General features: G+C 22.5%; 1 protein-coding gene across 1 annotated transcript; it reads right to left on the bottom strand.

The window, feature by feature from the left end:
- Nucleotides 1–828: 828 nt before the first annotated feature.
- LOC113870384 (alpha-1,3-arabinosyltransferase XAT3-like) lies at nt 829–3,972 on the bottom strand. The gene is made up of 2 exons (XM_027506979.1): nt 3,837–3,972; nt 829–2,069 (listed from the first exon to the last, which is right to left on the bottom strand). The coding sequence occupies exons 1-2, from the start codon at nt 3,970–3,972 to the stop codon at nt 829–831; spliced, it is 1,377 nt and encodes a 458-aa protein (XP_027362780.1).
- Between the last annotated feature and the right edge of the window lie 13,823 nt (nt 3,973–17,795).

Here is a 17,795-nt window from a genome sequence, read left to right as displayed (position 1 = left end):
TACTATTTATTTCTATAGTATTTAAGTTACTCTATACAGTTTGATTAAGATATAATGTATTTAAAATAAGTTAATAATATTATTATATTTTTTATGTTTTGAAAATTTAAATTTAAATATAAATGGATGAATGTGTATATATTATATTATTATCTACATCAATTTCATATTATATCATATTAATCAGATTAAATATTATATAAATAAATAGTACAAAATTAACGAGTTAAGATCAGAGTATTATATAAATGTTTTATAAAAATAGGAAAGTTGTTTGAAATATACTTATAATTTAGATTAAAAAAATTATTAATTTATTTAATTATTTAAGTAAGAGGCTAAAAAAAGATATTATTATAAAAATAATAATTAAAATTTTTAAAATAATTAATATCTTAAGACAAACTAAAACATGCAATATAAAACAAAAGAAATATAAAAAAAATCGCGTAACATGTAAAAATTAAATAAAAAGAACTGTACAATTTATTAAAAAATAATTCTTAGACGTTCCAAGTGTCAAATTTACAATTAAACGACAAATATTCGGTACACCACGTACACAATTAGAATTAAGATTATATGACCTCATATAATAAACTATAGAAAAATAATATAACCATGAAGTTGGTCGTCTCATCGTGATACCATATAAAACTAATTATTTTGAATTGCAACAATGAAAAAACCTTTGAGAGATAGTTAGAAAAAAAATATTCTACAAATGAAATGTTATTTTTTTCTTGAAAAATATAATACAAATTATTGTTAATGCTTAATGGTGCAAACAACTAAGCTCACCAATGCAAGTTTCTATATCCTATTTTTTTAGATAAATAGCCTTGCCTTGTTGTATGCTTTCTTCAAATACTTTCTAAATCTAACCAAATCCAATCTCACATTTTGCTCTTTCAAATAAATATCCATTGTGCTTTTTGACCACGGTTTCCCACTGAGAAAAGCAACAGGATCCTTGATCATCATATCTTCCTTGCTATACTTCTCAATGAGGCTACTCTCTTCAACTCTAATCTTATACTCCCTATAATCTAACCCCATTCCCCTTGCTGGATTGCCAAAGCACAATTCAGCTACCAATTCCAACCCTAATGGCACCACTTGAATGAACAATGACCCTGGCTTGAGAAACAACAAGTGTGTTAATGCCGCACCATGGATTCCAACCATTGCGTGACTTGAACCAATGAGTGCAAATGCTTTGTCTAATGGGGTTGAAGGTTTTGGCTCAAACATAACAACATCAAAACCAACTCTTTCTATCTCCAATTTTACTTCTTCCAAGTTCAACAACAATCGTCCATCCCCACTTGATCGATTGACCAACACTAAACGTGGTCGTGCATTTTGAGGAGGAGAATTAAATGGAACATTATTTGCATCATAAGCTTTGCTTAAAAATGCATGGAAATGATGAAGTGACTTTGAGTTAGGAATTAATTCGGGTTTTATGGTCATAAATCCATGTGACACCAGACCAAGAGTGGCAGAAGGAAAACAGTGGGTGGCGTTATCATTGTCAAGGTCAACGATGGGGTGCTTGCTAAATTGACCTAGTAAATTTGCATACTTACTAACCCACCAATCACGTGCTTTAGAAATCACAAGCACCACATCTCCATCATCTTGACGGTGGAACAAAGAATTGAGGGTGATAAAGAGAGGGATAAACCCATCATTGAATTCATGGAAGAAGTTTCCCGTGTACCCTCCCGCACTGAATACCATGGCCGGGGATTCATGCATGACGTGGCACGATGGGATTGGTGCCCCTGAGGTTATGGTCAACTCCTTTATCCTTGACATTGCAATACTGTCGAATTTTCGAGGATAAGGACGGATTTTCATGGCCGTTGGATTTGGATCAACGGTGGTGCGATGTTGGATGAAGAAAGTGGAGATGGTCGGGTCCAACACTGTTGCCACGTGGATGGTGCAAATGTCATAATGATAATGGGAACGGTCACAGCTGATTTGTCTTTTTGTGGGAGGTGATTGCTCACTTGGATTCGATTCTAATTCAGTAACTTCTAGCTGCTTTATTTCTGGTACTGCCCACACCACAAAATGAAAAAGAGATATTATAATTATACAATTTATTTCAAAGAAAGAGAAAAATGAAAAAGTGTGTGAATTTATAGTAATAATAAAAAATTTAATATACTATTAGCATAAATATTATGAATTTATGTGACACTATATCAAGTTATCAACAAATACTCTTATTAGTATAAAATATTAATGCATACTATCAATACATCAAATATTAATACAGTATATCATATTATTAAGAAATTTTTATTATTTATATTAATAGTTTAATTTTTGTTAAATAAAACTTACAATAACAAAATAAATTTAATATTTACCATCATAACTATTTTTTTAATTACTCTTATACAAAATTTTAAATTTAATTTGTCAAAATTTAATTAATGCCACTACTAAAGCTCGCAAGATAGATTACTCAGTCCATTCAGATGGAACTCAAAATATTTAAATTTACAAAAATAATGCTCTAAATAGATAAAATTTAATTACTTTTACAAATTTTTGTGAACTTATCTAATATTGGACTTTATCTTAATTTAAACTGAATTTTTTATGTTGTATTTAGACTTAATATTTAAAACTTTAACCATACATTTATCAGATAATTTTAGATAAACCTAATTAAATAGACTCATTCTGTCAGCTTTAATAATAGATTTTGTATTCTCCTATATTACTTATTAATTAATGAAAAATGAACTCCCCCTAGGATTAAGGGCCCAAACTCCAAACATATTACTATTCCATACTTCTAAATAACAATTTGTTAGATAAAACGTTAATCCGATTTAATTTATATCGTCTCACCACAAATCTATGAAAAATGGTTTAGATTCAACTTTTTGTGTTTTATTAATGGGTTAACGTGTTTGTGGGGTAAAATGTTTAAATAGTAAAAATTGAAAATTATATGAATTAAAATAATATAAATATAATTAAAATTTAATTTATATGAATAAATAATCTTATTTATATTAATATTTAAGTTTAAATATTTATTAAAATTATGTATGTAAAAAACAATAAAATATAATTGAATAACAGATTAATTAATCTATAGGGTGAGATGTCTATTTTTCCCAGAGGTTCTCTTTGATTTTGGAAGTGTGAGAGGCAATAAAATAAATTAAATAAATGCTTCACTGGATGCACGTTCAGTATGTAAGCTCTTTTGTTTCAATCCAAATTATCAATTATTTTTTTATTTTTCATTTAACTTCCGAGGTAATAAATTATAATTCATATAAATTAAATAAAAAAATTTAAATTAAGTATAAGAGTTTTTAAATTTATAATGATCCTGCCTATATATATATATATTATTCTTATTTAAAAAAATCAAATTAACAAATAGTCATAAATTGAAATTTGTTCTTCCATTCATTGACTTAATGGCACAATTATGGCAAAAACTTGAAATTATCAAAGTAGAAGTAAGTATCATTTATTGTCACTCTAATACTAATAAATTGTTGAAGCGAGAAATAAATGATGCATAAGTAAGGTGACGCAATGGAAGTTACAGAATGGGGACTTTTTAAGAACCATTAATATACATGCAATTCCTAATTGTTTTTGTAAAATTTAATTACGAAATATGAGTTAAATAAAATGAATCTGAGTTAATATCGACGATGCTTGCATAACAAATCCTAATAATTTCTCAAAAATTTATCATTGTTGATCACGTTATGAACAATGAGGCTCGTTGAAAACCCAATGAACTTTGTGCAATTGGTTTGGCCTAATGAGAAGTTGCAACGCACCTGGATTAGCTTTCTTGTGTGCATGTGTAAGCTTTGATCTCACAATCGACGAATACTTGATCTGAAACGCCAGAACAAGCACGAACAGAATCACGCATGTGGTTTTGGTTCTCCAATTTTTCTTCCTCATTGTCATGTTCGTTGATCCAATTCTAGCTTCAACCTTCTTTCTGATGATGGGTGGTCGTAGAATATATAAACCGTGTCAGAACATAGAAGAATCTTGAGCATCGATCATATATATGAAGGTTCAAAGATGGGTGTATATATACTTTGAAAGAGACATGGCACCTTGGACTTTAACTTGATTTCTGATATCAAATTCTGCAGAGGCTTTCTACTGTGGTTTTTGGCTTCAACCTCTTCAGGTTTTGAGAATAAAGACAAGGAACTTTTATGAACTGAATTTAAGGAAACGTCTACATGGGGACTGGACTTTTAAAAATTATTTTTAGTTAAATGAGGCAAGTAAGAAAATGTTTTCATTTTTAAAAAATATTTATACAAGTTTTAACTGCAGATTTTAAAATACTAAAATTTGTTGTATTTTTATAAAATAAACTTTTTATGATATTGATTTGTTAACATGTGTCAAACTTTAGTATTTATATTATTTAATAATTTTTTATTTCAATCAATGAATTATCTTATGTTATATTTATAATTATGTATGTTAAATTTCATATAATTTGAATATTTAAGAATATATTTAAATATAATATATTAAAATAAAGTAATGAATTAAATATTTGTTAATTTTATTTTTATATAAAATTTTATAAATTTAATATCGTTTATGATAAATTTCAAACTATCAATTAAATTTACTAATCTTATATTTTATAAGTTATTAAGTAATGTTAGGTGTTAAAATTTAATATTTAATACTAAAAACCCTTATTATTAATATTTATAAAAAAAACTACACCAAATGTTCATTAAAAATTGTGATGACAATTCACTAACATTGTTTTTAAGAACAAGTTGGTTAGTAAGACTGATAAAATTCATTATTCTTATGTTTAAAATTAGTCCTAAAAATTAATATAACTATCTTTAAAAAATATTTGCAGATTCAACCACTCAAATCATATTGATAAAGAATGATCACTAAATTAATGCAATTATAACATTTCTATCACAATACCAAGAATCTCCAAACGAAACCAACCTTTTGGTCAAATTGATGGACAAGTATTTCATAGTGAATAAATATCTGTCATGTTTTGGACATCTTCAAATAAAATGGAAGTGTGGTAAACCTCCCCCTTAGCTTTTATAATTATCTATTTTTTGTTCATTTGTGAAACATAAAATTAAGAGTGATGATATTTTAAAGTATTTACTATAGTTATATTTATTAAAACTTAATTTTAAAATCATAAATTAAAGTATAACAATATTCGCTATTTGATCCGCATGCTTGAACCCTAATGATTTTGAAAGTATTTAGAATATGTAAAATAAACAACGTAAATTATTAAAAATTCCAAATTCCAAATTTTCTATTATCTCACAAATTTTTAAATTTACTTTATATATCAATAATATATACTTAAAAATATTTTAAAAAATAGAATAAAAACTCAATCTTTAAACTTTATAAACATGTAAAAGGAGTTTTCCATATTGTTTCAGAGAATAAAAGCTTTTGACATTTAGATATTCAATATTGGCCAGCTGTTGTTTCACATGGTAGTCAATATATTATATATTCTTACATATAATATTTATTAATATTTTGAGATATTGGTGTGAATGAGATAGGTGATATCCACACTTTTGTCTTATATAAAGTCAGTTTGCGTTGGGCCAATGGGGCATTCATTCTATCTCAAAACCCCCAAAAACAGAAAAGTCATATATTGGGTAATGATTGTGTGTTCACGTAATGGGCCTGGACTGGACTAGACTAAACGTTATTTATTTATTTATTTTCAAGGCCTTCATTTTTTACCAAAAAGAAAGGCCTTGATTGAATCATTACCCTTTGTCTCATCCTTTCAATTATAATTGTTTGTATTTGTGCAATGTGAAGTTGTAAACTTTTTGTTTTCTATTTTTCCTTAGTTCTTTACCATGGTTGTTGAAGGAACCCAAAATCCTCAAGAGTCTTCAGTCTTCAAAAATATTTATTTTGTTATTATTATTCGTTATTCGGTTTTTTCTTTTTATTTAACTTTTTAATAAAGGAAAAAGTGACAAGTGAAGGTGATATAAATTAAATTAATGATATATAATGGTAGACTAGTCATTAGTCAATTTGTGGAACCCAATGCTTTTTAATTCACCAAACACAAGAGCATTGCATAAATACAGCTTTTTCAGTCAAATATCACAAATTTAACTATGCAATGCAAAAATAAGTGCTTTCTCAGAATACTTAAAAACACTAGTAAAACAAATGATAGAGTTAGATGGATAAAAGCGGGTTGAAATTTGGGCCAAAAAACTTCATTAGAGCGTAACCTATTTATTTTTTATATTTTAATAATAAAAAATATAATTTATTATAAATTAAGAAAATAATAAATATTATTATTTAGTTTCATTGACAATATATTTACTTTGAAAACTTTTGTACTGAAATTTAAACTTCAGAACCCCCCCCCCCCATATTACAAACTGTATCATCTACTTTAAACATATTCATCATGTAAAACAGACTGAATTATTAATCATTTTTATAGCAAAAGTTTAGGGGAAAAGTAAAAGAGAAAGCTATTCAGTTCAAAAAGTCTAGTCAACAGTTTTGAGTATTGAACCTAAAACTTACTGAAATAAAGTGTTACAATCTTTCACTAATGCTGTGTTTGAATTGGGAGAAGGATCATAGGGAAGTAGAGAGAAGTTGGATGCTTAGGTGAGAACAGGGAGATTGTTTTTGGATGAGACCCACTCTAAAAAAGTCTCCTTAACATGGAAGAAATTGTGATGGGAGTAAAGGGACAGTTCCATTATTTCTTATTATATTCCTTTTTTATTATTGTTAAAATATTTATATAATATAAAAATACATAAAATTAATTTTTTTAACATATAGTAAAAAGGTTAATCTTTTAAATTAATTTTAAATTTTTATGATTATTTTCACCCTTATTGAAACAAAGTCTAAGCAATAAAAATAGCTTTCTTTGACATCTAATAATGAGTCTTAAATTATTATGGATATAATGATAACTCGGATTAAAATTGTGACATAAATATTATTAGTTAGCGGAAAAAATATGGTTTTAGAAGTATGTAATTCTTAATTATTCAGTTTCTAATAATTTAAAATAATAAAATTGTGCTCTGTTGAAGTATTTGTCTAATCAAGCTTGGGATAATGTATACAATGAGAGAACAAGTTGGTTGACTTAGAATAAAGGAATCGGATTAGTCAAGCAAAGAAATTTGTGCATTGATCAAATAGATTATTATTATTATTATTTATTTTGGAAAAATGACCAACTAGATCAAATTCCTCAAACACAAAATTGGGTTTTAGAAACTCCTTAGAGAGGATTACGTAAATGCCATGGATGAATAGATCCAATGGCATGTGAAAATATATTATATATATGAGCAATTGCTAGCTTTCACATCATGATTAACACATGGTCCCGTTCACTAATATCAGCTGCAACGTATCAGGGTGACATAATATAAACATGAACTCTAAGAAAGTGTCATCTTTGCCTTTGTGGGGTGTATTGTGCACATAATAGTATAAACATGAAGCATTTCACTTTCTTTTCTGTTCGTTGTTTGCGATAGTGGTATCGGTAAGATTGTTGAAAATGTTTTATGGATCACGAGGACTGATCGATGTTGCTCATATATTGTATCATATTCAATGATATTTTAAAAGGTGAAAGATAAATAAAAAAAGTGAAATTGTTAGTACACTAATTTAAGATGGGTTGCGAGTCAATTAAGAAAAGGGTTATAATCATTTCAGATTGATATGTATTATTAATTTTTGCGAATAATTAGGAGTTGAATGTGGTCCCCTATTTCTCTGTCACTTTCAGGGAAAATGGGTGAAGCTTTCCAAAGTCCCTAACAGGTGGAAGATTTGGCTAACTTGATGTGAAGGGACCCACTAAGTTTTATTGTGAGGAATGCCCCACAATGGGGCTTAATTGATATGATGGTTAGATTTTTGGTCATTGTTTCCACAATTTCATTTCCACTTTTATTAAACAGCTTGATTGGTACCATAAGTGTTTGGTTTCACCACAAATATCTATAAAGGAATGAATGGGAACCATGAAAGCACTTTGGGTTCCAACGCTAAGCCTTTTCTTTGCGGTCAAAAATTAAATATAATAACCAAAGCTTTTTACTCTTTTTAATCTCTTTTGGGATCTATATGTACTCAATTAACCATATATGTGATACCATATTGGCAAACATTTATGATCTTAGCTTCATGTGTAACACATCATAAGACCAACCCCACCATGTACCATTAATATATTATTTATAGTAACGTTTGCACGGAACAAATTTTGTGAATACTTTTCATTATTGTATTACTAAAGAAAACTTTAATACAAAACGCTGGTTCTATTGATCCTTTCGGGGGGTATTCTTTTGAACTTCTTGCAACCCATATCTCATTATCTTCATAATTAAAATTTATTTACTTGAAATCCAAAACACAGAAAGTTAGTATTTATTAATTAAATAATATCAAATAACCAAATATTTGCCATTTATTATTAGCAAAATCCTTTTTAAAAGTTAGTAATTACAAGCCCATCTATCCTTAAATTCCAGTGAATTAAGATCACATACACTTTAATCTAGAGTAAATTTACATTTTTTTTCATAACATAAATATTTAGTTTATCTTTAATCATTACTATTTCATGTGATTCAGTTTAATCAGATATTTGACAGTATTTTAATAGATCACATCAACTATAGAAATTAAAAAAAAATTATAAAAAAGTAAAGATCATATTTTAAAAAAGGAAATTTTATAAAGATTAAGTTCAAATTATGTAACTTTTATAAAAATTAAAAACTAATTAATCCTGCACAACGATAATGGTTTTAGCATTTTGTTTTTTAGGGAAAAAAAATTATTTTGAATTTTTATTTTTAATAAAGAAGATATCTTCAATTTTTTAGTTAAATTAATTTTTTAAGTCCTCAATATTATTTTAAATTTGATCTCGTAATTTAAAATTTTTAATTAAATTATTAATAATAAATATTATTGTGTATCTATTAAGTATTAATAATGTGATAATTTTATATAATTTGGTAGTCTATTTTTTATAATTATCTTATACAATTATTTTTTAAAATCCTTAAATTACATTATTACTAAATAATATCTTTAATGTTAAATTATTTTTGAAACTTTTGAATTTTACACGTTGATAGATATAAGTTAAAAAAAAATTGAGAACAACAAAAAAATAACATTACATAAAGTCTTTTGCAATATGTAGACTTTTCTTTTAATCATTTAATTTTAGCTTACTTACACTCTTTAAAACAAATTTTTGAACACATCATAATACTTAAAAGCAAGATTATAAAAAAGTTAGATATAAGTTTAAAGTATTTTTTTAAACAAAGTATTTAGAGTGAATATATAGTTTTAACTTTTTTCTTTTTTATGAAAAAGGGAGATGTAGGACTTGTCTTAAAATACTTTATTTAAACTAACTTCAATAATATCTATCTTAATTAAAATAAATGCATCTTTTTTTTTTTATTATCTATATCAGTAATCATAGCTCACAAGAATTAACATATTCTACTATAAAGAGTATATCACACACATTATATTAATGTAAATTAATGCTCGTATGTTATTATCACACAATTTATATTAATACTAACTATTGTTTGTGTGTCATTAATGTATACTTTACATCAATATTAATTAATGTCTATTAATATTAATCACTATTCATGTGCTATTATATTATAAATTTACTAACAATAACTTATCATTTTTTTTATAATACACATTTTATCTTTTAAAAATTATTGCTTTCTTTCATAATAAAAAAGATAGTGCCAACATTTAACTCATAGACATGTGTAATCTTAATTGTATCAATACATCGTTGATTAATATTTTTCACAAAGTAAAAATAATCAATTTTTCTATATTACACTTTTTAACACTTAAAAAACTTGACATTTAATCCATCTGCAAACTTATGGCCTGCAGGAAAGACTTACTAAGCTACAATGGACAATTCAAGTACAAGTCTTTTATAATTAAAACCATTTCAAAACAACACTCTTATAGAATCATACCTCTTTTCTACTATGGAAGATCAGACAATGTGGCAAGCACAGAGTATACTACACATGCAACATCCTACATAATTAGAGACTTCATACCAATGTTGGAAAAGTAGTAGATTTCCTTTAAGAACTTGTTTCAAATAAAAAACTATAAAATACAAATATTTCTTTTAACCACCCCATGATTTTAGTGTGCTTAATTTTTTTTAAAAAAAGTAAATATCTAAATATCTTATAATACTCTAATACAAGAGTATAATATATATATAAAGTATTTCTGACTAATATACCTTAAAACAAAGAATTTATAATCAATATAAAATTTTAATTTCTTTTTTTTTCTACAAATCTAAACAATATAAAAAAGCTATTCTAAAATGCTTTATTTCAGCAATCTCAAACACCTATAATCTCTCAATCAAACTCATCATCGGTTGTAAATGAATAAATTTTATGTTCACTACTATTATTGGTAATGGTTGCTCTTTCTTGCAGACTACTGAAATATTACAAGTCAAGAGTCACGAGAGGAGCATTTGAAGTTCATCGATATGATTAGGGATGGAAACATGTCAAGTTAGGTCAGACTTTACTCTAAAGTGGCCTGGCCTGTAATATAATTATTAAGCTTGAGCATGACCTATTACCTGTTAAAGACTTTATTTTAGGTCTGGCCTAGCCTGTTACAAAAAAAAAAATTAATAAAAATATAAATATTTTATTATCAAATTAGTTTATATGTTTTTTTAATTTCTATCTATGTTATTAATAATTATTAAATAATTATAATAATATTTATATAATTTTATAAATAATTTTTAAAATATTATTTAAGTATTCATTATAAATATTTTATATTAATCAAATTTATATTTATATTTTTCTTGATTTATTTTTAAAAGTTATATAAATAGTAAATATTTTAGTTTTATTTTAGAAACATATTTTGTTTGTTTGAAGATATTTTATATTCAACAAATAAAGTTATAGTAAACACATAAAATTGATAAAAAAAAATAACATTCACACAATTTGTTGAATCAATTAAAAGAAAATCAATATGTTTTAAAAAAATAAATTTAAACTTAATGTAATATATATATAATGACAATAATAATAACTATTAAATTAAAAAAATAATTACAAAATATTTAATTTTATTCGTTTCATTAATTTGTTATTTTAAATTAACAAATAAACATAAAATTAACTATATTATAACATTAATGTAATATAAAAAATATTACTGATACAATAAATTAAAACATATAATTATATATTACATATAAATTGATAAATTAACTAATAATTTAATTAAAACACGTGCAAGTTACAAAAATATATATTATTATATAATTTATTTATAATTATATTGTTTGTTATATGGTCTGATTATATATATATATATATATATATATATATATTAATATATATTATAATAAATATTTTATTTTGAATAAAATATAATTTATATTTAAACAATTTCTATTTATTATAAATATAAAAATTATAACATACTATATTAATATAATAATTGAATATTAATAATAATAAAATTAAAAATATGAAAAAAATATGAAAAAAATATTAAAAAAATATTAAAATTTTATTTATAAATTTTAATTCATTTATTATTTTTTGACTTGTTTAAATATAACAAATATAATAATTTATGATTAAATAAATTTAATTTTTAAACACGTATAAATATTTTAGTTTAAAATATAATATAATTTTTATTTATTATAAATAAAAATTCTAACATAATATATTAATATAAAAATTAAATATTAATACTAATAAAATTAAGAATATAAAAAATAAATTAATATAATATTATTATTTTATTTTTAAATATTAGTTTCTTTAATTTTGATTGTATTCTGATCTTATTCGAAGAATTTGATGTTCTTCAACTTGTTCAAACAAATATAATAATTTATCTTATATTTATATTTAAAGTAACTATAGATAATAATAAAACATAAGTGTGATAGCAGTTTTGATTCAGAGATATGTGGTTGTGCTAAGTTTGTAATTTGTTGTGATATAGTTAATACAATCAATGAAATTTTTTATTATAAATTTTATACCAATAAAATTGCTTAAGAAAAGATAAAAAAATAAAATTAAATTTGTATAATATTAAAAATTTATGATAATTATTGTTATTGAATAATATTAATAAAAATATAATTATATTATTATTAAATTAGTTTACATATATTCAAATTTTTAATTGTGTTATTGATAATTACTAAATAATTGTAATAATTTTTATACAATTTTATAAATAATTTTTAAAATATTATTTGAGCAATAATTATAAATATTTTCATATTATAAAATATTTTTTTATTTTTCTTAATTTAATTTTATAAAATTATTAAATTATTATATATTTTAATTATTTTTTACGATAATTATATTTTGTTTGTATAAAGACATCTTATATTAAATATATAAAATCACAGTAAACACGTAAAATTGATAACAAAAAATAAAACTTACAAAATTTATTGAATCAGCTAAAAAAATTATTATATTTTAAAAAGTAAATAAATATCATTATTATAAAAATTATAGATAAAAAATATTTATATTATAAAATTCATAGATGCAGAAAAATAACATATGAGCATAGAAAGAATTATTAAAATTTATATTTAAATTAAACTAACTTATATTTCTAAATTTTTATCTTAATTAAAAAATATTTGATAAAATTTAATATAAAATAACAATAATAACTATTAAATTAAAAAGAATGATTACAAAACATTATTTTTATTTGTTTCATTAATTTATTATTTTAAATTAATAAATAAATTTCAAATTAACTACACTATAACATTAATGTAATATAGAAAATATTACTGATACAATAAATTAAAACATATATTTATATATTACATATAAATTAATAAATTAACTAATAATTTAATTAAAATACGTGCAAGTTACAAAAATATATATTATTATATAATTTATTTATAATTATATTATTTATATTATTTGTTAGATGATCTAATTATATATATATATATATATATTAATATATATTATAATAATTTTTTTATTTTATTTTTATCATTTTTTTATAAATTTTTATTTTCAAATAAAATATAATTTAGATTTAAGCAATTTCTATATATTATAAATAAAAAAATTATAACACAATATATTAATATAATAATTAAATAATAAAATTAATAATAATAAAATTAAGAGTATAAAAAATATGTTAATATAATTTTATCATTTTATTTTTAAATTTTATTTCGTTTATTTTTTATTACGTCTTATTTCTGTTCAAGACTTAACTATTCTTTAAATTGTTTAAATATAATAAATATACTAATTTATTATTAAATAAATTTATTATTTAAAAAAGTGTAATCATTATAAATATTTTTAATTTTTAATAGAATATAATTTCTGTTTATTATAATTATAAATAAATAAAATTATAACATAATATATTAATTTAATAATAACATAATTAAGTATATAAAAAAATATATTATTAAATAACTATTATTTAAATATATTTTGACATCTCTATTTTTAAATTATATATATATATATATGTATATATATATTTATACAGGCCAGCCTGTCAAGTTTAATAGGCTTTATAAACAGCTCAGACTTGACTTATTTACTTAAACAGACTTTAAGAAAAAAAGTAAGTTTAGTTTGTTTATTATAGAGGTCAAGTCAGGTCAGACCTAAATCAGGCGAGGCCACAAGCCCTTGTCAGGCGACCTGACCTGTTTCCATCCTTAGATATGATCACATCCTCATAAAAATGATGAAGTAAAAAGAGTAGAGAACAGATGACTAGGATAAAGTGACAAGAGATCAAGAAAAGCTTAAGACATTGATTTTATATGTTGATGTAAGAATGAAAATATATTTATAGTTGGTAATTTGGATTATCGAACTTAACTCAATATAAATACTAAATTTATGTAGGCTTAGCTAAAAATGTGTAGAGTTATTTGAGCTTTTTAAAATATGTAGAACACTTTTTTTTTAAATCCTGTCATAATATACTTATAAAAATTGTACTTTAATTTTGATAATATTTTGTGATAAAATAATAAGTTCTTTTAAAAAAATTTAAAAATATTAAAATAAAATCGAATAATATCAATTACGTTAGTAAATTACATTAAATAAAAGATTTTAGATCTTTCAAATGATGATTTTTAAAAATATAACTTACCTACTTTCTTTCATTTGTTTCTAACTTACCTGTAAAATCATGTAACTAATTACATGTATATAAAAAAATTAAAATATTAAAATATTTTTTTTCTAAAATCACAAAATAATATATTTTGTACTTGGAATACATTGAAGTGAGTAGTATAAGCCATTGTAGACCCATTCCGCTTGAACTAACCTGTGGTGCCGTATCACATTGAAACAATTGAAAAGGATATGATAACAGAATTAAGACCTTCTGTCAATATATATATATATGCACATTTTTTTTTCCTTCTTCTCTTTTATTTTTAAAATTCTTTATTTTCTTCTTTAAAGTATCAAACAAAACTTTAAAATTTGCTAATGCACATTCAATGTAAAATTTCCAAGAAAAATAATAAGAATAAGGGTAGGTAGGATTTAGTATGTGTGTAGAAGTAGACATGTCAATTCAATTATAGGAAGCCAACAGCTGTCACATTGCAACACCATAAAGCATGCCATGTTTTCGTGGGTGTCACGTGTCCAAATACTACCACATCTCTTCCATGACATTACTAATTTACAATTAGAAATCTCAAATCAAGTTTTATTCTTTCAAAATTTTGTTACAAAATTAAAGTTATATCCCTTTTCAGATTTCTCTAAATTATACTCTTTCTATTACAATTATTTTAATTTTTACTTATTTTTAATTTTAAAATAAAAATTTTTACTTAATATTTTTAATACCTTATATAAAATTTTAATTTTTAATATTTATATATGCATTCATTAAATTTTTTTATTATCTTATATTTTATTATTAAGTTAAAATAATTTTTAAATAAGTTATTATAAAATTAAGTTTATTATATATATAATCATTTAAAAATACATAACATTTTATTTTCAAATTATTGAAATATTTATTTATTTCAAAATAAAATAACTGTGCATTTCACATGCTACTAACTATTTATGAAGAAGATTGATGTAAATTTTTGAAGAATTAATAAAATAATTTATATTTTGAAATTAACAATTAATAAGAAAATTTAAAAATATTATTTTATTTAGAGTAAAACATTTTTTATTGTTTTTAACATTATTAAATTTAAGAATCACACATTTAAATATAATAAATAAATTTATTATTAATTTTTTTTTTACATACACAAAAATATAAACTCAAATTTTTTTATTTAAATAATATTAAATAGTTTATCATTCAAATCAATAATTTTATACTTTATTTTTCTACAAAAATAACTTTTAAAAATATTTTTTACTATTACGTATGCTAATAATGTCATGTATGTAAACCTGCCACTTTATTCCTACACGAGAACAATCGTTAATTGACGTGACAAAATTAGATAGACGTCATATCAGGACAAAATGACCCTAGAGGCCAACTTAATTTTTAAAAACATTTAATTATATTTTAATATTTTCACACAAAGAAATAATAACATTTTAAAATTTTCAATATTAATAAATTTAGAAATTTTGATAAGTTTTATATTTGTAATAAATTTTGCCTCAAAATTGATTTTTTAGTAAAGAATTTTTTTATCATAAATAAAAAATTAAATAAATAAGATAATTTGACAATAATGTTTTTATTCACAGTGAACGTTCATTTGGCAGTGAACAAATAAACTCCCAAAAATACTAAAAAATAAATCATGTTATTGATTTTACATTTGAATAGAAAAATGAAATTGGAAGAAACTGTATACTATGTATTTAAATATAATATCGATAGAATTATTTGTATATTTCTTTAATTAAAATTGATTTTTTTATAATTGCTGCTGATTATTTTTAAAGTAGGGCAGAGAAGTTAATTTCCAAAAAAAAGCAAGCTAGTAAAAAATCTTCCTAAAAAGTGAAACTGTATGATGTTTTAAAACAATTTTTTTGGCTAAAGTATTTTTTAGGAGTCAAACCTTATTTTACATAGCATGTTCAAATCCCCTTAGGTATAATCCATACATTTAATTTGTGACATATAATAGATGAGTTCTTAAAATGTTGATTTTTATTTGAATATTATTTCTTTTATAAACACACAAAATTTGAACCTTGCTATCATGTAATTAATATGATATTTTCATATCTTAATTTTACATTAATTTTTATTTCATATTATATTATTCATCAAATTTTTTCTTTTTTTTTTAAAGGCATATTCATGTAAATTTTTTTATATGTATGATTTCTACATTTTGATCAATATGATAAATAAAAATACGAAACAAAGGGAGGGGAATAGGTAAGGTTCAAAGAAAGGGTGTTAATGTACATTGACGATGAGAGACTCGGAGATACAATGGTTGTCCGTACATCAAACTTTTTCTCGCTCCGATCCTAAACATAAACTGTCTCTCTTTCAAATCCCTATGTGGATCTGTGTCCGCGAATCTTGGGCTTCGCTTATCATAAATCGTCTTTTTAAAATAAATAAGTAAATTAAGTTTAAGTAATTAAATCTGATTTAATTTTTATTAAAAATAAAAAAATTAAATAAAAAATTGTATATTTAAATTATTTTTTTTCTTATATATGTCATGAAGTGATTTAAAAAAAAAACAGAATTAAAATGAATTATTGAACATTATAATTAGCATTCTTTATTATAAAAATTTAAAAAATTATTGATAAAAATATTACATGCTTAATAATTTATCTTAAATATCATTCTTCATTAGTTAATCATGACAATTATTTATCTATTTTATTTACTCATGTTTAAAAATAATAAATTAATAAACAAATAAACGTTAAAAATTATTTATATTTTATTAAAAATATATTAAAATACATAAAAAATCATGAAAGTGAATTTTTGTATTATTTTAATAAATATCTTTATTAAGCATTTAGAAGTTAATCATTTTTCTTAAATAATATTAAAACCTATTAAGAATCATGAAAAAATAAATTAATATTATTTTAAAATATTTTTATTTTTTAATTTGTACCTAAAAAAAACAATAGCTAGCATTTAGCATTTTTTTCCAATATTTTTTTATGTCCTAAACTATTATTTCTATTATGGGTTTTCTAATTTGTTCAATCTTGCACATGATAAACTTTAATAAATACATCATTTAATTAATGAGAGAAGAGTAAAAAATAAATTTTAAAAAAATTATAATAAAATAATTAATACAAATTAGTTAAGTGGTATATTTATTAGAGTTTATTCTTGTAAGGTTGCACTGGTTAAAAATTTTCTTTCTATTATTAAATAAATTCATTTGAATTTCAATAAAACATATGACTAAATTTTTTATATAAATTTTATATAATAAATTTTATGAAATCAATCCCTAATTATGTTTATTCAGACACATTTTAAATGCATTTCAAAACAACATTTTTTTTTCTTGCTTGAAATGTATAGATCAAGCTATACATAAAAAGCAATACTACAATGAAGGGAAAGATAGAACCTACAGGCCATAGGGCGTAGCTTGTGCGAAAAAGTAG

Source organism: Abrus precatorius, unplaced genomic scaffold (genome assembly GCF_003935025.1).
Source record: "Abrus precatorius isolate BTA unplaced genomic scaffold, Abrus_2018 Scaffold6, whole genome shotgun sequence".
In the NCBI taxonomy this organism is placed as follows: Eukaryota; Viridiplantae; Streptophyta; class Magnoliopsida; order Fabales; family Fabaceae; genus Abrus; species Abrus precatorius.
The sequence above is the reverse complement of the archived record's forward strand: the minus strand, read 5'-3'. Positions and strand labels throughout refer to the sequence as shown.

Excerpts from the sequence above, each read along its gene's own strand:
- LOC113870384 (XM_027506979.1), bottom strand. The coding sequence starts at position 3,972 with ATGACAATGAGGAAGAAAAATTGGAGAACCAAAACCACATGCGTGATT. Across the intron at positions 2,070-3,836 it reads ACACAAGAAAGCTAATCCAG|TACCAGAAATAAAGCAGCTA; the intron begins GTGCGTTGCAAC and ends TGGTGTGGGCAG.